The sequence below is a fragment of the Littorina saxatilis genome, linkage group LG13 (assembly GCF_037325665.1).
Source record: "Littorina saxatilis isolate snail1 linkage group LG13, US_GU_Lsax_2.0, whole genome shotgun sequence".
In the NCBI taxonomy this organism is placed as follows: domain Eukaryota; kingdom Metazoa; phylum Mollusca; class Gastropoda; order Littorinimorpha; family Littorinidae; genus Littorina; species Littorina saxatilis.
Window position 1 is genome coordinate 20,070,454 of NC_090257.1, and position 22,658 is coordinate 20,093,111.

General features: G+C 42.0%; 1 protein-coding gene and 1 non-coding gene across 2 annotated transcripts; both read left to right on the forward strand.

Moving 5' to 3' along the window:
- Positions 1-313: 313 nt before the first annotated feature.
- On the forward strand, positions 314-8,362 carry LOC138983819 (uncharacterized). The gene is made up of 4 exons (XM_070357155.1): positions 314-469; positions 2,572-2,746; positions 3,959-4,068; positions 7,898-8,362. Exons 2-4 carry the CDS (start codon positions 2,605-2,607, stop codon positions 7,985-7,987), a joined length of 342 nt encoding a protein of 113 aa, XP_070213256.1. The 5' UTR covers positions 314-469; positions 2,572-2,604; the 3' UTR covers positions 7,988-8,362.
- On the forward strand, positions 7,626-7,818 carry LOC138946452 (U2 spliceosomal RNA). The gene has a single exon (XR_011449315.1). It is a non-coding gene; the product is annotated as a U2 spliceosomal RNA (small nuclear RNA).
- Positions 8,363-22,658: the final 14,296 nt, after the last annotated feature.

Here is a 22,658-nt window from a genome sequence, read left to right on the forward strand (position 1 = left end):
GGAAAACAAAACAAAACAATCTGAAGATTTCGAAGAATAATCAGGCCATAGAATAATCACGCCAATGCTACAAACACGGATAGAACAATCCCATAATCTGATCACTAACGCATTAATTATCTTGACTCGGTTTCCTGGACGTCAGCTCTCACACCAAACAGCCAATCAGGTGTCACAGCTCGCATAGGATACGGTCTCGACTTGCCCATATGTCCACAAATTGCGCGATGGCACATGCGCACAAGGCGGTCTTTTGGGACTGGCACAGGATTCTCAGCGTTGTCTTCGTACCCAGCAAGAATGGTTTAAAAGGCGGCGGTTTCTGGCTATTCGGCGTGTCTTCTTCCCACGGTCCTTGGTAACAGTAACCAACTGCTCAGTTTGCTGTATTGATCGACGTGACTGGCTAGCTGACGTGATATTAAGTGAGGACTGAGCATTTTGCGGTTGCCTCTGCCCTGCAGACTTGGTAAGTGTTTTGATCTTTTGTTCAGTTTTCTTGGAAATCAAAAGAGAGACAGAGAGACAGAGAGACAGAGAGACAGAGAGAGAGACAGAGACAGAGACAGAGAGAGACTCGAGGTGTAAGATATATGAAAAGAACTAAAGCACACTAGTGCACATACTATCTAAAATGTCTTTTTGGTTCACTTTGCCATTTCCGTCTTTGTCTTTTAATTTTTGGGGTATTTTTTGTTTTCTCTTTTTCATTTTGAAGAACAGTGTTTCGTTGTTTTGTTGTTGTTGTGCTTTTCAATTTGTTGTGTCCAACATTTTTTGTTTGGCTTAAAGTGTAACCTTTTTTCTTCTTATTTTGTCATAAAAAATAATTCCCGTACTCCTTTTCTCAGCGAATGAGGAGGGTTCCTCGATCGTTATCACCGCATGACACAAAGGATCCATGCACGTCCACATGACATGACATGGCATGTCATAATGTGACCTGACTTCACATAACGTAGCATTATTTTGATTCATTCTCGCATATTTCCCGCCGTAGACGAGTTACTTCAGTTTTCATTCCCATTAGGCGTACTTGGTTATGCCGTAGTTTGTACTCAGCAACCGAATCAGGGTATAACACGTCACCACCATTCGTGATGTTATTTCTAATATTTCCGTATGATTGTACATTTAATTGTTCTATTCTGTATATGTTCTTTTGTAAAGGGCCTAGAGCCATAGCCCGTTAGTCACTTAATGACGGGCGCTGTGGCGGGGTGGTAAGACGTCGGCCTCTTAATCGGAAGGTCGAGGGTTCGAATCCCGGCCGCGGCCGCCTGGTGGGTTAAGTGTGGAGATTTTTCCGATCTCCCAGGTTAACTTATGTGCAGACCTGCTAGTGGCTTATCCCCCTTCGTGTGTACACGCAAGCACAAGACCAAGTGCGCACGGAAAAGATCCTGTAATCCATGTCAGAGTTCGGTGGGTTATAGAAACACGAAAATACCAAGCATGCTTCCTCCGAAAGCGGCGTATGGCTGCCTAAATGGCGGGGTAAAAACGGTCATACACGTAAAATTCCACTCGTGCATAAACACGAGTGTACGTGGGAGTTTCAGCCCACGAACGCAGAAGAAGAAGAAGTCACTTAAAAATGTCCAGTTATTTATCATTATTATTATAATGCTGACTGTTAGCAAGTGATAACAGACATTTCGAGACCATGGAAATCAGCATGAGCCGTTTAGGCTTGACAGTTTTGAGATTCTTAACTTCCTTTAGCTTCCAAAATCCTGACAATAAAGTTTTGGCTTCGTTTAGTGGTTTGTTTTGTTTGCTTGTTTTTACCGCTTGACCCTTTTAGGTGTCTAAATGTTGATTTACCTGAAACGTAAATTCATATTTCCACGACTACAAATACTCTTTAATGCAAAATGCCAGTTGTACATTAAACAAAATATTCATACATTTCTTTATTTTGTTATGTTGGGGTTTGTTTGCCTACTGATTTGTTCTGTCATTGTAATCTGTTTGGATTTTGTTGTTGTTTTTGTTGTTTATTTGCATCTATTTTTGGCTTGCATAATTATATCAAATGTTTTTTTGTTAACTAATGCTATATTCTTCTTCTTCCTTTTTTAATTTAAAAAACAAAACTTATTGAAAACGGCTTCAGAGATATCGTCACTCATCCAGAATATGTAGCATTATGTGAAAATCGAAACCTTATTCATTGAACAATCTTCCTAGGTTTCAAAATAAACAAAATCCAAAATTGTAGTGTCGCTTTTTGTGCAAGTACCATTGTGTATATCTTCAAAGCAAGCCTTAGACCAGAAGTACACAGGCCAGAGCTGGCTGAGACAATTAGCTGAACTGCTTACGTGGGAAGAAAAAAGTGAGGCTTTGTGTCTGGAGTCAATCTCTCTTTGCGTATTTATATTTGCTGCTTGCCAATTACATACCAGCGTTCTCTCACTTTGAACAGCATTTTTTTAAAACCCAAAAATTATAAAATTGTAGGAACTTGAGTTTATCTTTAACTTTAAACTCTTTTGTTCAGTTCACCTACAACTTTTGTATTTTTTATTCTGAATGTTGGAACATTAGCAGTCTATTTGTTTTTAGATTTCAGTATAAACAGAACAAAATATTACAAGCATGGACACGAAGGCTGTATTTTTCCTGTGCGTTGTGGCATGCGCACTGCTGAGTTCCTGTGCGATGTCACTTCCGGATGGAGATGATCAGTCGCCGGATGAGCTGGATGTTCTGGCAGAGACTGTACATGCTCTGGAAACAAGTAAGTGTGTGTGTGTGTGTGTGTGTGTGTGTGTGTGTGTGTGTGTGTGTGTGTGTGTGTGCGCGCGCGCGCCAGTGTGTGTGTGTGTGTGTGTGTGAGTGCTTCTGTCTGTCTGTCTGTCTGTCTGTCTGTCTGTCTCTCTCTCTCTCTCTCTCTCTCTTTCTCTCTCTCTCTTTCTCTTTGTTCATTTGTTTTTCCACCTCTTTTTGTTTTTGCGTTTTTAATGTTTATTTTCTTATTGTGTGTCTATGGGTCACAAGGACAGATTGTAAGAAAAGGCCTAGCCTGAAATCTTTATCCTTGTAAAATAAAGTTAATTTCAATTCAAATCTCTCTCGCTCTCTCTCTCTCTCTCTCTCTCTCTCTCTCTCTCTCTCTCTCTCTCTCTCTCCCTGTCTCTGTCTGTCTTCTCTCTCTCTTTCTCACTCTCTCTCTCTCTCTCTCTCTTTCTCTCTCTTTCTCTTTCTCTTTCTCTCTCTCTCTCTCTCTCTCTCTCTCTCTCTCTCTCTCTCTCTCTCTCTCTCTCTCTCGCTCTCTCTGTCTCTATTTCTCTCTCTCTCTCTCTCTGTATACGTGTGTGTGTGGTAGCCAAGACTAGCAATCCTACTGATTCTGCGAAGAACAAAAGGGAGCCAGAACACATAAATAGCTATCCTAACAAATTCTGTTCATTCTTAAATAAAAGAGAGACAGAACACATAAATAGCTATCCTAACAAATTCTGTTCATTCTTAAATAAAAGAGAGACAGAACACATAAATAGCTATCCTAACAAATTCTGTTCATTCTTAAATAAAAGAGAGACAGAACACATAAATAGCTATCCTAACAAATTCTGTTCATTCTTAAATAAAAGTGAGCCAGAACACATAAATAGCTATCCTAACAAATTCTGTTCATTCTTAAATAAAAGAGAGACAGAGCACGTGCTTTTCACGGACTTGCCAGTTTCTCACAATAGTCAGATAATCGGAATATTCAGCTGACAAACTTTCTTGTTGTTCGACTGAGCTATTTCCCCGCCCCATTGAAAACTGCAACGGCAACGAACTAATAAAAAAAAAAGAGAAGATCAGAAAACAATAAGAAATCCGAACTTGTAGTGATTCGTCTGCTGACAGCAAATTCGTTTTCAACATTTTCTGATGTTGAAAACTGTCGTTTTTTCAACCAGCAGATCTTAACCTTTCTTTTCTTTCCGCTATTTTGCAGTAGTGGAGAAACTGAAGGTCACCATGGACGGTGAGGGTGGCGATGGGGGAGAGATGGACAGTCGTCGTCGTCGCTCCATCCCCGGCATGCACCTGCCCTACGTGCCTAGGGTAAGGTCATCTTCACACATCGTACCTTATTGGTTTGCTTGACCAAAACATGACCTTAATGACGTACGATACCAATACATGCACACCCTATCGGTGACCTTACGATGTTTTGTCTGCTTTTGTGACGAAGTTGTCTAACGTTGTGTGTAGTGTGTTGACGAAGAGCAATGACTGTCAGCAGCAGCAGCAGCAACAACAACAACAAAAACAACAACATACGTGTGTTGTGAGGTCACAGAAACAAAGTGTTTTTTTCATAATTCTTTGTTAGTTTCTTGGGCGGCTTTAGACGTCTGAGAGACTTTGGAAGACAGCGCCAATTAATAAAAGATGTCCTGGTTTGTTAAATCAGTGTCGTATCTCATTAACACAGAGCGAGACAGTCATTGGTCAACGAGACAACGCGCTCGCATTTAAGGAGAAGAATGACTGTCTCGATCTGTGTCAAATGTCATATTTGGTCAAAAACACAAATCACATATATATATGTATTGATTTTGCTTTACCTCGACTTTTGTTGTTGCGTTGTTGTTTGTTTGTTTGTTTGTTTGTTTGTGTGTGTGTGTGTGTGTGTGTGTGTATGTATGTGTGTGTGTGTGTGTGTGTGTGTGTGTGTGTGTGTGTGTGTGTGTGTGTGTGTGTGTGTGTGTGCTCGCGTGCGTGTGCGTGCGTGAGTGCATGCGTACGTGCGTGCGTGCGTGCGTGCGTGTATGTGTGATTTTTGTTGTTGCACAAATTGGCTTTTGCATGTACAGTGAAACACCCCTTTTCAGACTCCCATTTAAGACTTCCTACCTAGTTAAGACCTTGCTCTCTCATCATTATTTACTGGTCATAACCATGTCAATTGTAACCCTCCACCACTGACGGAATCAGTCGCATGTCACCTGTGCATGATTTTAATAGTTGTAAATTTTCCCAAAGAGTTTATTATGCTCTATCCAGTGGTGAAAACCGCTTTAGAAAAGAGCGAAAACTGTTCGAGTTATAAGCCTGTGACTAAGGACGTGACCCTCACACTGTTACCAGACACTCCCCCCGGACTTATATGAAGCCTAGCGCAGAACCGCACGAGGTGACATGCGACTCATTTTGTGGTGGAGGGTCACAATTTACCTAGTTTTTAAGACGTGGTTTTCTCAGATCGTTAAAGGTCTTTGAAGAAGAGTTCCATTGTAAACTTGGCCAAAAAATTATTGCAACAAATTTCAAATCCAAATTAAAGCATTAATTCCTGTGTCATTTAATTAAAACTGTATATGCCAGTTAAGACCGTTCACTTAACCTTCAGGATCACTTCTTGGATTAAATATTTCTTTGACAGGGATCACGTGACCGCCGCTCAAGTAAGGGTACCCTCAAAATCGACCAGACACAAACGGAAGAGCCGAATGAAAAATTGACAAGAAATCACAACAGGCAAATCTTTGCAACTTTGACATACGAGAAGAAAGTCAAACCAATTATCTACCCTGAACAGATCGTTTTGTTTTGCTACCTTGCGTATTTCGCGTGGTATGCTATTCCTACTGATTCACGTGTCGATCGAAAGAGGGGTCAAAAACGGAACGCTTCACGTCAATTTTTATGGGTATCATGTCAAAAAGCCCTACATTTTAGCAATGACTTGGGGGATTGCTTTAATTTGGGTTTGAAATTTGTTGCAATAATTTTTTGGCCAAGTTTATTTGTATCGTATCTCTCACATCATCTCACCTCATCTGATCTCACTTTATCTTACCTAACCTCTCACTTGACCTTACCTCATTTTGTCTCATCTTGTCTAACCTTGTATTGTTTAATCTCACATCGTTTAATCTCATCTTGTCTCCTTTTATATCATCTAATCTCACATCGTTAAGTCTCATCTTGTCTCACTTTGTATCATCTAATCTCACATCGTTAAATCTGATGCGCTTGGAATTAATTTGTGACTTTCACTTTATATCATCTAATATCACATCGATTAATCTCATCTTGTCTAACCTTTTTTCATTTAGTCAAGTTTTGACTAAATGTTTTAACATAGAGGGGGAATCGAGACGAGGGTCGTGGTGTATGTGTGTGTGTGTGTGTGTGTGTGTGTGTGTGTGTGTGTGTGTGTGTGTGTGTGTGTGTGTGTGTGTCTGTGTGTGTGTGTGTGTGTGTCTGTGTGTGTGTGTGTGTGTGTGTGTGTGTGTGTGTGTGTGTGTGTGTGAAATTTTACAAAAGAATTCCTGGAAATGAAATTCCCAGACGTTTTTTTTTCATTTTTTTGATAAATGTTTTTTATGACGTCATATCCGGCTTTTTGTAAAAGTTGAGGCGGCACTGTCACACCTTCATTTTTCAATCAAATTGATTGAAATTTTGGCCAAGCAATCTTCGACGAAGGCCGGACTTCGGTATTGCATTTCAGCTTGGTGGCTTAAAAATTAATTAATGACTTTGGTCATTAAAATCTGAAAATTGTAATTAAATTTATTTTTTTTATAAAACGATCCAAAATTACTTTTATTTTATTCTTCATCATGTTCTGATTCCAAAAACATATAAATATGTTATATTCGGATTAAAAACAAGCTCTGAAAATTAAAAATATAAACATTATGATTAAAATTAAATTTCCGAAATCGTTTTAAAAACAATTTCATCTTATTCCTTGTCGGTTCCTGATTCCAAAAACATATAGATATGATATGTTTGGATTAAAAACACGCTCAGAAAGTTAAAACGAAGAGAGGTACAATAAAGCGTGCTATGCAGCACAGCGCAACCGCTACCGCGCTGAACAGGCTCGTCACTTTCACTGCCTTTTGCACTAGCGGCGGACTACGGTCATTGTGAAAAAATGCAGTGCGTTCAGTTTCATTCTGTGAGTTCCACAGCTTGACTAAATGTAGTAATTTCGCCTTACGCGACTTGTTTCATCTGATTTCAAATTGTTTGATCTCATCTTAAAGGCTGCCATATTCGTAGCGTTCATTAATTAATTCATATTGTTTACATGTGTCAATAATGTTATAAAACTGTACCTAAGGGGATATAACAACGATTGGCTGTAGCTTTCGAACACAGAAATTGCAAAGTGGTGTTGATAGTGTCGAATGTAAACAGAACAGTCTCAAACGCCATCTTTGGTTTACGAAACGTCACTTCGTGACGTCAACGGTCTAAAAATAGCCCAAGTCCTGGAGAACTGTTGCCAAACAATGCAATAAGTAATTAATTATTTCTCGTTATTGGTAAGGACTTCAAACCTAAAACTTTGCAGGAAGCTTAATTCATACATCCCCGCAACGATGGGAAAAGCCCTGGAAGTAATTAAACTAATTAAATAGGACTATGTCAGCCTTTAAATGTCTAATCTGGTTTCATCTAATCTCATCTCATCTAATCTCACATCGTTTTGTCTCATCTTGTCTAATCTTTGTCTCATCTAACCTTATCTCATCTTATCTCACATCGTTTTAATCTCATCTGATCTATTGAATGTGACAGTACCGAGTCTAATTTCCCATCGTTTTGTCTCTTCTTGTCTAACCTTTTCTCATCTTATCTCAAATCTCAAATCTCTTATCGCTTCTCGGCCTTTTGGCTAAGATCAAAGTGTAGTATCTGTTCTTATCAGCTTAATATCTGATACGCTCCCGACAAGGGGGCTTCGATATTAAACTGATTTTTGAACTCAGGTGAAGTGTCAGGGGCTTGCTCCGCCTTCGCCACGGGTTGTCCTGGTATTGCAGTACCTCCAGGCTCGGCCCTTTTAAGAAGCAAAAAAAAAAATAAAAATAAAAAATAAAAAAAAAATAAAAATCTCAAATCTCATCTTATCTATTTGATGTTTCAGTACCGAGGCGGCCCGCGCCGGGCAGTGTACCGCCCCAGACACCGCCCCGGCTCCCGAGTTGGACCACGCCCCAACTACAGCCCTTACTAAACACGCACGGAATCGCATGGCTTGGAGAACGAGTGCCTGGACACACATAAGAATGGTAGCTGAGAATCATTATCAGAGGGAGCCTCTGGAAGACCCTGAAGCCCGATATCACTTGGGCCAAGTCGACTTCTCGAAGTCTATTTCACGAAGTTTGCTTATCTAAGCTTAATGGCGGTCCTTTTTTTTTTAACACCAAATAAAGAAAATGGCGGTCCTTGATTTAGCCCGAAGTCTTTTTAGCGAAAACATAGTGCTACAGCTTCGTGCGGTCAGCTTCGCGAAGTTTGCGCCGCGTAGTCGACTTCGCCCAGTTGAGGACAGGCTGTAGCAGTGAATTTGTAGGTAAGGCCAAAAAAAAATAGGTGTGGTTAAGGTAACATAGCCCAAAAAAATAGGGTAGGAAGGTAGGCAATCACTTTTTTTTTTTTACTTTTTTTTCTAATGTGTACAAATTAAACCTACTCGACAGGGAAATAAGTGTGTGACTCGAGCGCTGTCGCTTTCATTGCGTTTTCTGCACTCGGTTTTTTTTTTTTTGGGGGGGGGGGGGGGGGGACAAATGTAATAAAAAGTTATAGGGTCGGCCCCTAAAAATAGGGTAGGTCGGGTTACCGTAACCACACCTATTTTTTTCTTAGGCCTAATAGGACTTCGCGAAATCAACTTCGGGCGCACTGAAGGACAGCCTTAAAGCCTGTCATCACTTCGGCTAAGTCGACTCTTCGAAGTCTACTTCACGAAGCTCGCTTCACCAAGCTTTAGCACTGAATTTTGGGTAAAAAGACTTCGCAAAGTCTTCGTGAAGTCAACTTCGGTCTCAATTAACAATGTGTCTGACACTACCGAAGAAGTCCCCTTTTCCAGTAGGGGCTTCCCTCGACCTTGTCTGGTATAATCTGTTTGATGGAAGAACACTGTGACGTGCAAAATGCGCGCATTTTGGAGTCAGGCGCGGACTCATCATTTTAAACGCGATGATCTCAGCAAATAATGTTGCCTTATGTGAAGTATTTAAGAATGACCAGCAGTTTGTTTAGTTTTTTGTGTGTTTTTTAAAATGAAACGGTTATTTTCGTGTTTTTCGTTCGTGGTGTGCAGTCTTCAGTTTGTATGTGATGCGCTTGGAATTAATTTGTGTTTTATGTATGTACTGTATTTTACTGACTGTGAAAGCTCACATACCCACACACACGCCGGCACGTACAACATACACATTATTAATATTAGAAATGTTTGGGTTTTTTGCCTTAAGGCTTGCTGGGACTGGTTAAATTTTGACACCAGAATTCTGGCTGTTGCTGTTAGAGTTTTCAGTTCCTCCTTCGAAAACTTTCATTTCCCGTGAATATTAAACTTGTTTTGATCGTGTAAGTAATGTTCACACGGACGAATTTCAACCGATTTGCTACTGATTTTCGAGCGATTTCTGTCCTGATAAAGTTTGTTGAAAATCGTTATTTGAACACAAAGCTTTGGCCAACTTTTAAGCCAGCAGCTGAAGTGTACATGTGAACAGCACTTAACTTACGCTGCACTGTACTTGTTTTAAATGAGTGTTTGTGTGGTTTTGCATGTTTTATATACGTACCTATGACCCATGTAGTAATTCTAGCTGTTATGAACACAAAACTACTGCGCAGACTGTTGTGCACAGTTTCACGTGGGTACACAAAGGTTTTATGCTTATTTTGATTTTAGTCCTTTACATCCTAACGCTTCTCGGTGTAATTTATTGCTCTTGACAAGACCACACACACACACGCACACACACACACACACACACTCACACACACACACGCACACGCACACACACACGGCGAACACAGGTGGACCACTTCAGTTTATAGTGTTGAAGGATTGTAACAAAACAGTTTTTTTTGTGAGCGCTTTATCAATACAATGAGTTGTGAGCTTGTGATCTGTAAACCTTAGGTGCTTGTTTTATTTGCTATTTATTAATAAAAAGAAATATATATATACAGCTTACTCTTGTATGGGTTTTTGTGATTGTTGATTGGTGTATTGTTCGTGTGTGTGTGTGTGTGTGTGTGTGTGTGTGTGTGTGTGTGTGTGTGTGTGTGTGTGTGTGTGTGTGTGTGTGTGTGTGTGTGTGTGTGTGTGTGTGTGTGTGTGTGTGTGTGTGTGTGTGTGTGTGTGTGTGTGTGTGTGTGTGTGTGTGAGTATGTGTGTGTGAGAGAGAACTAGAGAGGGGGGGAGAGAGAGAGACAGACAGAGAGAGAGCCAGACGCCAGGCGAAGCAGCCACTAGATTGCCAATTTTAAAGTCTTAGGTATGACCCGGCCTGGGTTCGAACCGGCAAGGACCTCCCGATCACGGGGCGGACGCCTTACCACTAGGCCAACCGTGCCGGTCCCCCTGGCGAGAAAACTGGACATATAAACGCACACTCACGCACACAAACACACCCACAGAAGAGGTAGGGTATTTATGCGCAGAGAATTGGTGAAAACTAATACAAGATTTATCCCGGGACGCACCCTCGAACAAGATTTTAGATTTTTCGAGCGAGAATGTACATCAAAAAAGGCAGAGCGCATCTTTAAGGCCAAAGAAACAAAGGGACATAAGCTCTCTAAATGCGAAATAACAATAAGTGAGAGTACTGGAACCTGGGAGAACAAAACAAGAATTGAGGATGCAAGTCGTTTGTTCATTCCAATGCTTGTTCATTCTGGCTGAATGGTTCGTACACCGGGATGTTTCGGTTCATACAGCTTCAATTTCGGCACTTGGTCGAAGACAAACTTTGCGGTAAGCCGTGTGCGCAGCACACTTTCTTTTATATTGCAAGAATAAGGAAGCAGATTGATTGGGCTATATGTACAATAATTACCAAGGTTCTAATTGACCTGATAAATACACAAGCGGGCCAAGCGTTGCAGCATTGCATGATTTTACAACATGTTCTTGCTTTTCTCGCTCTGTAATCAATATCGACCCCTGAATTGCACAAGAGCACCAAAAACATCGCCTGTTATGACATTTTGCTTGAACAAAAACTTTTAGAAATCCAAGGCTTTAGTACTGTACCGGTGGTTTTTTTTTTTAAACAGCCCGATGCCACTAATGGGCAGAGCACACCTGCGCAGTTTCAGCGGCACAGACAACGCACGGCCTATTATTTATGCCTGCGATAGGGATTAGGACGAGTACTTGGCCTGCAGAGACACATTCCGCCATCCAGACCATTCAGACATGCATCACTGATGTTAAATCTTGGATGGTCGATAACAAACTTAAGCTGAATGATGATAAGACTGAAGTCTTACTGTGCAAAAAGAAGAACACTACATTTCCCTCTCCCCAACCTGTTTCTGTTCAAATAGGCAACACCGACATTCTTTTCTCACCATCAGCTAGAAACCTTGGATTCACCCTTTCATCTGACATGACCCTTAACAAACATATATCTTTAGTCTGTAGAGCAGCTTATTTTGAGCTTCGTGAGATCAGCACCATTCGCCACACACTCTCCTCTCAAACAACTAACACTCTTGTCTGTGCCTTTGTTCTTTCTAAACTTGACTACTGCAACTCTCTTCTCTCTGGCTGTCCTCTGTACCTCCTGCATAAACTACAAAAAGTCCAAAACTCGGCAGCACGCCTCATTCTGAAAGCACGAAAACGAGATCACGCAACACCACTTCTTCACAAACTGCACTGGTTACCTATTCAAGCACGCATTGACTACAAACTGTCCACCCTCTGCTTTAACTTCTTTTCTGGCTCGTCTCCTGCTTACTTCTCTGAACTCCTCACCGTCTATTCTCCAGCAAGACAACTCCGTGCCTCTTCTGACTGTCGCATCCTCACCATTCCACACACCAAAACCAAAACATACGGACAACGTACTTTTACTTTCTGCGCACCCACACAATGGAATTCTCTCCCTTTTCACATCCGCCACTCTCAGTCACCCCAAGCATTCAAACGAGCACTTAAAACGCACCTCTTCAAGAAATACAACCCCTGATTTTGTTTTCTCCCCTGATTTTGTGTCTATCTATCTGTCTGTCTGTCTGTCTCTCTCATCCCCGCCCCACTCACCCCTCCTCCTTCGACTCAAATTGAGCTAGGAAATGAATAGTCATCTGTTTGGAGTGAAAAGAAATCAGAACATTCTGTTCTAAGTACATGTATACTAGAAAAAATATGAAAAATATATTCACCCATCTCGATATTCAATGGAGATTCAAGCAGAGTTGTCTTTTGGCCCACTAGGCCTACTGATTGGCATCTTTTGCCTCGCTTCTGTGCAAGCACTCACACTAAATTAGAAAGGCCACATACATACATGTAGATGTAAGCTTGCATGACCTCATGCATGGCAGTGACTACCCAAAATAACTTCCGTTTACAGAGTCCAATACAAGGCATACTTAAGCAATTTGTCACCACTTCTACTTGACAATCGAAGACTATTCATCAATTGTAATTAGCTGTTTACCAGAAAAGAAAACTCAAACAAACAAACAAATCCCGAATTGTGGATCAAAGTAAATTGGAGCTCTAAAATTGTAAAAAAAATAAAAAATTATAAGGTATTCAGCTTAACTTATTTTCTTATAACCGGCCATTGGTGCTGCTTGCGGACCAGAGATTTCCTTTCGTACAAACGGACTTTTATACATCCGTGTGTCTTACAAGCGGAAAATTCTAAGTAATAACAAAGATTAGATGCTGCCGGGACCCCCCCCCCCCCCCCCCCCCCCAGCACCTTTCATACAAACGGACTTTGTTACATCCGATGTTTCTTACAACCGGTCAATACTGTATATTACCGTAAAAATTCCCACTAACGACCTTGAAAATGTCCAGAAAAAGGCGGGGTCTCTTGGGGGAGTTTGGGAGGTATATTTTGTTTACAGGGGAGGCAACTGTAGTGCAGTTCGATCTTACGTGATCCCATTTTGGATCCCATTTTGGATCCCATTTGATGTGCATATGGATTAGCATGATGTATGTGCATACACCAGCGCACAGACAGGCAGACATAACACACCCACACACACACACACACACACACACACACACACACACACACACACGCGCGCACGGCCTCATATGTACAACTCGATCATTGTCCCCGGGTAAGACTCAAGCCTCACGACTCAAAAGTTTACTGTCCTTACAGAAACAAGGAAAATGTCCATGCAGTGTCAGGCGATCACAGACATAAAATACATCACATTTGTTCAGAATTAAAGATTGCACTTAAAACTAATAACACTAAGCCGTATCACACTTACTAAGAATATACTAAGAAGGTTAGTGTAGACTGTAAACTGGGACAGGAAGAGTTTCCTCTCAGACATCAAAGTTGACCTCTCAAGACCTCGGGTAAGAAGGTCAGTGTCTGTAAACTGGGTCAGGCAGCTGGTCTCCGCTGGGAAGAAGGGGTCATTGACCTAAGGTCTCAGTCACTAACAGAATACTACACAGCAAATCATTATTGTCCTTCAAACTGCGCCTACCCAACCCCCCCCCCCCCCCCCCCCCTACTTCGAGGGGAGTCCTTCAATTGTGACAGCAATAGTTGAGACGAGGACAGCCGTAAGCCACTGGACTTGCACGCACTACTGACTACGGACTAACACGCCTGACCCCTCATGCGTGACTTATCGCGTGCGTGTTCCCGTGTGGTGGGTAATTACGAACTTTGACACTCACTGGTAAAAAAAAAGTCAGTCATTATTGACCCTATGTTTTTAGGTCGGTTGTCTGAAAAAGGAGGGCGTCGTTCTTGTGAGGTTAGTTAGAAATTCGGTCGGCAAAAGGAGGGGTTCGTTCTTCGGAGCGGTCGTTACGGGAGGTTCCACATATATTATTAAAATTGAAAGTTATAGCAAATGTGTTCTAGCAGAAAACAAAACAGAACACTCTACCATTAATAGTTCAGTAAAGAAGAAAGACTTACCTCAAACCACACGAAAAGGAGCCCAATCAGAAGCCCGGTGTCTGACGTCAGTACGGCGATGACGTAAACACTGGATGACAACTTCTGTAAGTCTCGGCCGAGGAAGACCAAAAATGACGCCGTGTTGCCCACAAGGCCGGTGATGATGATGATTGGAAGTGCATACGACATCATCCCCTTGGCAACCATGAAGGTCCCGTCTAGAGGGGGGAGAGGGTATTCCCCTTCCCCTGTTGTCATGACGTAATCGTCTTGACCCGTGAAGTTGGAAGAGTAGTTGAGAAAGTGCAGCGTCGGGGGTGAAAAGATGAGAGCTATTGTTCACTCTTATCTTTTCGCCAAGTTTGGGTTCACTCCAAAGTAACTTGACTGTTTTCACTTCTTTTTTTCTCATGAGGCTCCACTCCTTTACGAAGACAAACAAACAAACTTGTTTTTTCAAACATTCAACATGTCTTTGAAGAGAGTAAACCAATCGAACTTGGCAGATATTCAAGAAGAGTCCCAAGTTGTTTGAAACATATTCAAAATACTGCTTCCTTCGTTGTTACAGAGATATATGTTATATGAAGTCTTATATCGTGCGCGTATCTCCAGACTCGGACTCAAGGCGCAGGGATCTATTTATGCCGTGTGAGATGGAATTTTTTACACAATACATCACGCATTCACATCGACCAGCAGATCGCAGCCATTTCGGCGCATATCCTATTTTTCACGGCCTATTATTCCAAGTCACACGGGTATTTGGGTGGACATTTTGTTTATCTATGCCTATACAATTTTGCCAGGAAAGACCCTTTTGTCAATCGTGGGATCTTTAACGTGCACACCCCAATGTAGTGTACATATAATTGGCATTCAAGGACAAAAGTTGGTTCCACACACTGCTCTGCCTTTCAGTAAAAAAAACTCCACAGTCTAAGACACGGGTGGGGAACTGTTCCGCACCATTTGTGTGTGGAGCGACATGTTCTGGTTGTGGATAGTCACTATTTCTTCACTTGCTCTGGATCGCGCGCGTTCGTCACAGAATGGCTAGACTACATTGAAATGTTATAGAAATGATGTCCGGGGGTCTAGAATGTCAACAAACATGCTTTATGTGACGACAATACTTGTTTTTGACACGTTTTGGTGTTTTTGTCGTAAATCAAGTTGTGCAGACCACATCAATCAATCAATCAATCAATCAATATGAGGCTTATATCGCGCGTATTCCGTGGGTACAGTTCTAAGCGCAGGGATTTATTTTTATTTCTTTATTTTTTTTATTTTATGCAATTTATATCGCGCACATATTCAAGGCGCAGGGATCTATTTATGCCGTGTGAGATGGATTTTTTTTTACACAATACATCACGCATTCACATCGGCCAGCAGATCGCAGCCATTTCGGCGCATATCCTACTTTTCACGGCCTATTATTCCAAGTCACACGGGTATTTTGGTGGACATTTTTTATCTATGCCTATACACTTTTTGACAGGAAAGACCCTTTTGTCAATCGTGGGATCTTTAACGTGCACACCCCAATGTAGTGTACACGAAGGGACCTCGGTTTTTCGTCTCACAGAGGTTGTCATGTGGCGTGAGACCAATGCTGGACATATGTTTTCATTGTATCAAAAGCAATCAGTAAGGTATAGACTAGCTTGTAATTTGATTATTACACCCCCGGTATAGGGGTGTGTATAGGTTTCGCTCGATGTGTTTGTTTGGGTATTTGTTTGGGTATTTGTTTGGGTATTTGTTTGTGTGTTTGTGTTCGCAAGTAGATCTCAAGAATGAACGGACCGATCGTCACCAAACTTGGTGAACAGGTTCTATACATTCCTGAGACGGTCCTTACAAAAATTGGGACCAGTCAAACACACGGTTAGGGAGTTATTGGTGGATTAAAATTATACAAGGACTTATAGAGGCACACCCCCGTTGGTCAAAGGGAAATAACCATTCTCACTGCCACCAACTGAGAAGGTTATTTCCCTTTGACGGGCCCTTTGACGGGGGTGTTTTTCCTATCGGAGGAATTTCTTGTTTGATTTAGACCCTGTTCCGGTTTGGAGCCTTTTTGTCAGCGAGGATTCAAAAGATGTTCCGGTATAGGAAACGTAGACGTTCCGGTAGTCAAGCTTACAATAGCACAAGTTTGAGGATTGGATTGAAAAAGGGAAACTTCTAAAGCATGTCAAGCATGTGTGCTTTGTGTCATGAGTCTCTGAGTTTTAAAACAGCGAGAAATTAGCATTGTCTTCAGATTAACATGATGTCTTCAGTTAGGCTATTAACACACGTGTATGAGTTATTTCTTACACGTGTTTATATTATTTCTTACACGTGTATTGGTTATGAGCCAAACGGCTTTTCATGTACGGAACAGTTCCCCACCCGTGTAAGAGCCACGTGTATTCTAGGCACGTGAATGAAGCGGATGTGCCATAACGATGTGCCAAATCTGAGCGGAAATGATGTAAGGTTGTAGTGGTGGTGATGATGGAAGTGGATAAAACTTGTAGTCCCGATGTTTGCGATCTCCTGCAGAGAGATACCTGTCAGTTATAGAGAGGTGTTTACTTTATTTGGTGTTTAACGTCGTTTTTAACCACGAAGGTTATATCGCGACGGGATAGAGAGGTGTTACTAACATGTTGTTGTTGTTGTTGTTCGTCCTTCGTTCTCGAAGATGACCCCAGACTCATGGTATGCTTGAATGTCTGGTCTGATGGGTCCGGGGATGACTGGTGAGGCCAATCCGGGCCAGGAATCCCTTCCCGCATGTGGGACACGTGCGGGCGGATCCAGGGGAGTTTCCGGGGTTTCCGGAAACCCCTCCCAAGCCTAAAAAACGAATTAAATGAATAAATAAAATTGAGAATAAAGAAAAACTGATGGCTCAGATTGCTCCTTTTCCTTGATTTTTATAAAAATGTTCCTGGGGGGTACGTAACCCCCGGACCCCCCCCCCTGGGAGCCGGCCTTTGTCTTCTAAGTGATGGTTTTAGAAAATAGGTCGGTAATTTGTTGGCTCAGGTTGCACCAGATCGATCAATCAATTGTCCTTGTTTTGATCCAAATTTGTCTTCTTAAATTTATTTTTTTGGAAGGTGTACGTATTAGGGGAAGTTTCTTGGCTCAGAGTGCACCAGATTGCGCCATTTTCCATGTTTATATCAACATTTTCCGGGGTAGCATGCCCCCGGACCCCCCAAAGAAGTTCGAACGCTTCACGCCCTCAACTAAACGCTTCGTCGAATTGTCCCTAAAAGACATTTGGCCCCCCCCCCCCCCCCTCCCCTCTAAAAATGATGTGATCCGCCCCTGGGACACACATGGGAGGGTTCAGCTGCTGGGGTACTGGCTGCTCTGCGGTTTCCAAGAGTCTTGACAAGCGCTGTACTTGGATTATATATTATAGTGAGGGAGGGCTGCGCAGGATAACCAGCCTCACTCTCTCGTCCCTGGCTTCCTGGTCCAGTGGCAAGGCGTGGCCGAGACGACTGGGGGCAGGCAGGGATGCAGTGAGATGACCAGTACGATCTGCGTGTCCGTTGAACCATGACCTTTTGTAGCTGGGTTTCCTCCGCACAGTCCGCCGAAGATCCGGTCTTATACCACCATAAGCCGTAGGCTTGTTGTTGTTTTCACCTTATGTCGATGTACATTTCCTGACCATGTAAAATATGAAGTTAAAAAACAAAGGAATACTGTTTTTTAACTTTGTTCATCTTCACGCCGTATAAACGGTTGCACCTACTGAAAGCCGCGGGACCGGTTGCATCGACTAAAAGCCGCGGGATCAGGACAAGCGAGGTGAGTTTCTCCACAAAATTACAAATCTCTTCTCTTAATTAGTAGATCATCACATAACTTTTGTTTACACTTTGAACTTAGGTGTTGTAGCATCACATCATCGATTTTTTTCATTGATTGCATTTACGTGTGACTGTTGAACTGTGATTATTTACACTTGTTAAAGCGCATTTTTGTAAATTTTGACTTTCAACCTTCACCACCAAAAATCAAGCTTTCGGACAAACCTACAGACAATTAAGATGTAATCAATGATTATTTATTGACCATTGGGTTAAATTTTATTAGCTAATGTTACATGGTTACTTCATATTTTACGGATATGTAAAGACACCAAACGTTTGACGGTTGTACACCACGGAAGAGCATGGTTGCACGTCGCGACAATATTTGATTGCCAGCGGTTGTGCACCATGGGACATTGTCCTTCTAAATTTGCCAGTAATATCAAGTTATGTTTGGTGAATGTCTCAGCTCTTGTTTTGTTATGTTGTTATAGTCCCCCACCACCTTTATTGCCGATGTTTTGTGCGTTTGTGTACGATCCGATAGCTCCAAATTTTGCTTCTCTGCAACCCCCAACCCCCACGATAGCGGGCTACCACCCCCCACCGATCCCGGCAGAGAGGTTGCAGAATGGAGATCTCTGGTATCACGACGGATAGCTATCTTGATGTTAGCGAAGAGATGGTGGAAGCTGTGGACGCTGTTCTTTCACAAGGGCAAGCTCAGACCATAGGTCCACCCACAAGGACATCAACACCATCAAAGCCGTCTGGGAGTTTAGGCAAGCGTCATCTGTGTCAAGAGTGTGGCAAAAGTTACAAATATGCTTCTGGTCTAACAGAACACAGGAGACAAGAACACGGCTTTCAAACGGGATCAAGATACACGTGCGGGGTATGTGATAAAGCTTTCATGAACATTACTGAATTTCACAGCCACTATATTGGTCATCAAGGCATAAAGCCACACAGATGCAAAAAATGCAACAAGTATTTCCAAAGCAAACGGAACCTCACACGCCACAATTGTAAGACAAAACCAAGACTTCTTGTCTGCAGCAAATGCGGCAAGAGTTTTGCTTGTGCCCGACTGCTGAGTCAGCACATGCATACCCATGACGAGAAACCCCAGTTGATTCATCACTGTCCGAATTTGATGCTGGTTCGTCCGTTTTGTTCTCGTCCGCTTTGCATTCGCCAGTTTTGCATTCGTCGGCTTTGCATTCTATTGTCACTAGTTTCATTCTTATGGCCAACAATGTGGTATCCCTCTGCTACTGTCTTTGGAATTACTTCGAAGTCTTTTGAACAATATCTGAATACCCCGGCTTTATCGTCAAGCCGAAGAATGCGAAGCTTCACATTTTCAGTGGGGTGTAATGACAAAGCATGATCGATAGCGGTGATGAATTCTTCACATTTTTCAGAACAATACCAGCACATGAAGCAGGGCTGATTCGCATCCATGGTTTACAGTGCAGTGGACATGTGATTTCAGAGGCCGGACTCCATCTGCCATAGAAAATTAGAAATATCAGAGTGCGAGTACCATCCGGCAAAAGTATTGCACCACATAGCAAGAGAGGAAAGGTCTGACAATTTAGACACTTTTCAAACGGTCTTTTTAATACAATCAAGTATACTACAATCATGAATTTTTAACATAGTAAAGACGAAAGTCCCCTCTTTCTTGTGATACCAAATCTGTTAGCAAATGAAGAGTTCTTACATATATATCTAATTAGAACCGTTAAAATGTGAGGTAATTTCCCGATTCGTTCAAAGCAATTTTAGTCATTTCCGTTCTTCCCATTTGGTGCGATACTTTTGCTGGCCACTGTACACCATTACATGGCATGATGTTTGTTGTACAATGTTCAGAAGCGATTTTTCAGCCTTAAAGTAAACCTTTTCAACTTTCAATTACTTCCACGGCGCACAACCGATGACTACCGTGGCGCACAACCGGTCTGTACAAGGATTTTCCGTGGTGTGCAACCGTCAAACTGTTTAGTGTCCTTGCATATCCGTAAAATATGAAGTAACTATGTAACATTAGCTAATAAAATTTAACCCAATGGTCAATAAATAATCATTGATTACATTTTAATTGTCTGTAGCTTTGTCCGAAAGCTTGATTTTTAGTGGTGAAGGTTGAAAGTCAAAATTTACACAAATGCGCTTGAACAAGTGTAAATAATCACAGTTCAACATTCCCACGTAAATGCAATCAATGAAAAAAATCGATGATGTGATGCTACAACACCTAAGTTCAAAGTGTAAACAAAAGTTATGTGATAATCTACTAATTAAGAGAAGAGATTTGTAATTTTGTGGAGAAACTCACCTCGCGTGTCCTGATCCCGCGGCTTTTAGTCGATGCAACCGATCCCGCGGCTTTCAGTCGGTGCAACCGTTTATACGGCGTGATCTTACCACAGTCACTTCGTTGTTTAGATTATGTAAAATATGAATAAACATTGTTTAAACCAAGATCCCGTCTTCACATGCGTAGGGTGACAAGCTCTTTTGAATGTTTATAGTTTTCTATGACCTATATTTGTGTGGCGAGTCAGCAACTTTCCTGCGCACGTTTTGACCTCTCGGCGACTGGGCAAAACAAGCAGCGTGGACACAAAGCACACGTGGGTTGGTGAAACAATAATCCCGTTGATTACGGCGCACCGGATGAACTGAAGCCTAAAGATTAGCGAGGTTTAACGGAGTGACGCTATACACGCAGTGACGTAAAAGGAGATTGCGCGAGCGAGATTATAGAAAGTTATACATATGTCGACGTGCGGAAATGAGTGACGATGAAGTAATTAAATCTCGTTGACCTTGGAAAGAGACGTTTGATTGTGTGTTTGTGTAGGTCAGCAACCTCCCATCCCATTATATTCCAAGAGAAATTGAATTACAACAGACGGACACACACACACACAAATACACATGCATTCACAAGCAAGCAACGTAACGGCGCGCGTATAAACACACAGACAGATGGACTGACATGCAGACAGACAGACATGCAGACAGACAGACACACACACACACAGACAGACACACATACACACACACACACACACACACTCACACACTTACACATAATGCCATACATACACACATTCACACACACACACGCACACACACACACACACTTACACACACACACACGCACATACACACACACACACACACTTACACAAACACACACATGCACACACACACACACACACACACACACACACACACACGTTTCAGCCCGTATTCGGTGGCAATCACCGGAGCTGTTTAGGTGTCAGCGATAGCCTATCTGGAAAGATGACAAAGAGAGAGAGAGAGAGAGAGAGAGAGAGAGTGTGTGTGTGTGTGTGTGTGTGTGTGTGTGTGTGTGTGTGTGTGTGTGTGTGTGTGTGAGAGAGAGATAGAGAGAAAAAATGGGTGGCTGGCTGTCAGTCTGTCTGTCTTGTCTATCTGTCTCGATCTCTGTCTGTCTCTCTCTCTCTCTTTCTCTCTCTCACTCTCTCTGTCTCTCTCTCTGTGTCTCTGTCTCTCTCTCTCTCAATCTCTCTCTCTTTCTACTGCAGAGAGAACCTCTCAAAAATGCACGAGACCTTGACATACGGGCATACACGTCTTTAAAACGAGCGTATGACCCAAGCAGTTACAGTCCCGAATGAGAGATAGATAGAGAATAGATAGATAGGGGGAGAGAGAGAGAGAGAGAGAGAGAGAGAGAGAGAGAGAGAGAGAGAGAGAGAGAGAGAGAGAGAGAGAGAGAGAGAGAGAGAGGAAGTGAAACAGCGTGTAACAGACAGACTAGCAGACAGAGACAGATTTAGGGGACAGAGACAGAAAGAGAGAGAGAGGGAAAGGGAGAAACAAAAAGAGTGGGAGAGAGACAGAGAGAAAAAGAGACAGATAGACAGACAGACAGACAGACAGAAGGAAGAGCGCGTGTGCCAAACACTGTTAACCTCAGTTCTGAAACATCCTGACATCGTAATGTCAAAGCGCCCCAGTGGGACCACAGGTGAAAAACAACATTTCTTTTCAAACTACATTTTTGCAGTAACGCTCTCTACAAACAAAGGTTGTTTATGCACGGTATTCCGTTCCAAGTTTTTGCAGAAGGCACGTACCTCAACGTTATGATACTGATAGCCAGTAAAGTGATACACTGAGACATTCATTTTATTGAAAAGATAAAATAAACGGGATGCGGGGGGAGGAGGGAAGTAAGGGGGGTGGGGGGGTGCGAGGATCACAAAAAAGAAAAGGATAAGGGAAGAAAGGGGAAAAAAAAAAGTAAGACAGAAATTTAAAAAAATTAAAAAAAGAAAGAAAAAAGGAAAATCAAAAAGGGCGAAAAATGCTGACTATGCAAGTGTCTATTTTTTCCCCCATAAAGTGCACCTGTCGTTCATAACGTGAAAAGGGGGCTCATGTTTTGTACTGCCACCGTACTAAACATTTGTTGTCAACAGTCTCATGTTCACAAAATTAATGCGTTCTGCGAAGAAGAAACAAGTCGCGCAAGGCGAAAATACAATATTTAGTCAAGTAGCTGTCGAACTCACAGAATGAAACTGAACGCAATGCCATTTTTCAGCAAGACCGTATACTCGTAGCATCGTCAGTCCACCGCTCATGGCAAAGGCAGTGAAATTGACAAGAAGAGCGGGGTTGTAGTTGCGCTAAGAAGGATAGCACGCTTTTCTGTACCTCTCTTTGTTTTAACTTTCTGAGCGTGTTTTTAATCCAAACATATCATATCTATATGTTTTTGGAATCAGGATTCGACAAGGAATAAGATGAAAGTGATTTCGACAATTTAATTTTGATAATAATTTTTATATATTTAATTTTCAGAGCTTGTTTTTAATCCAAATATAACATATTTATATGTTTT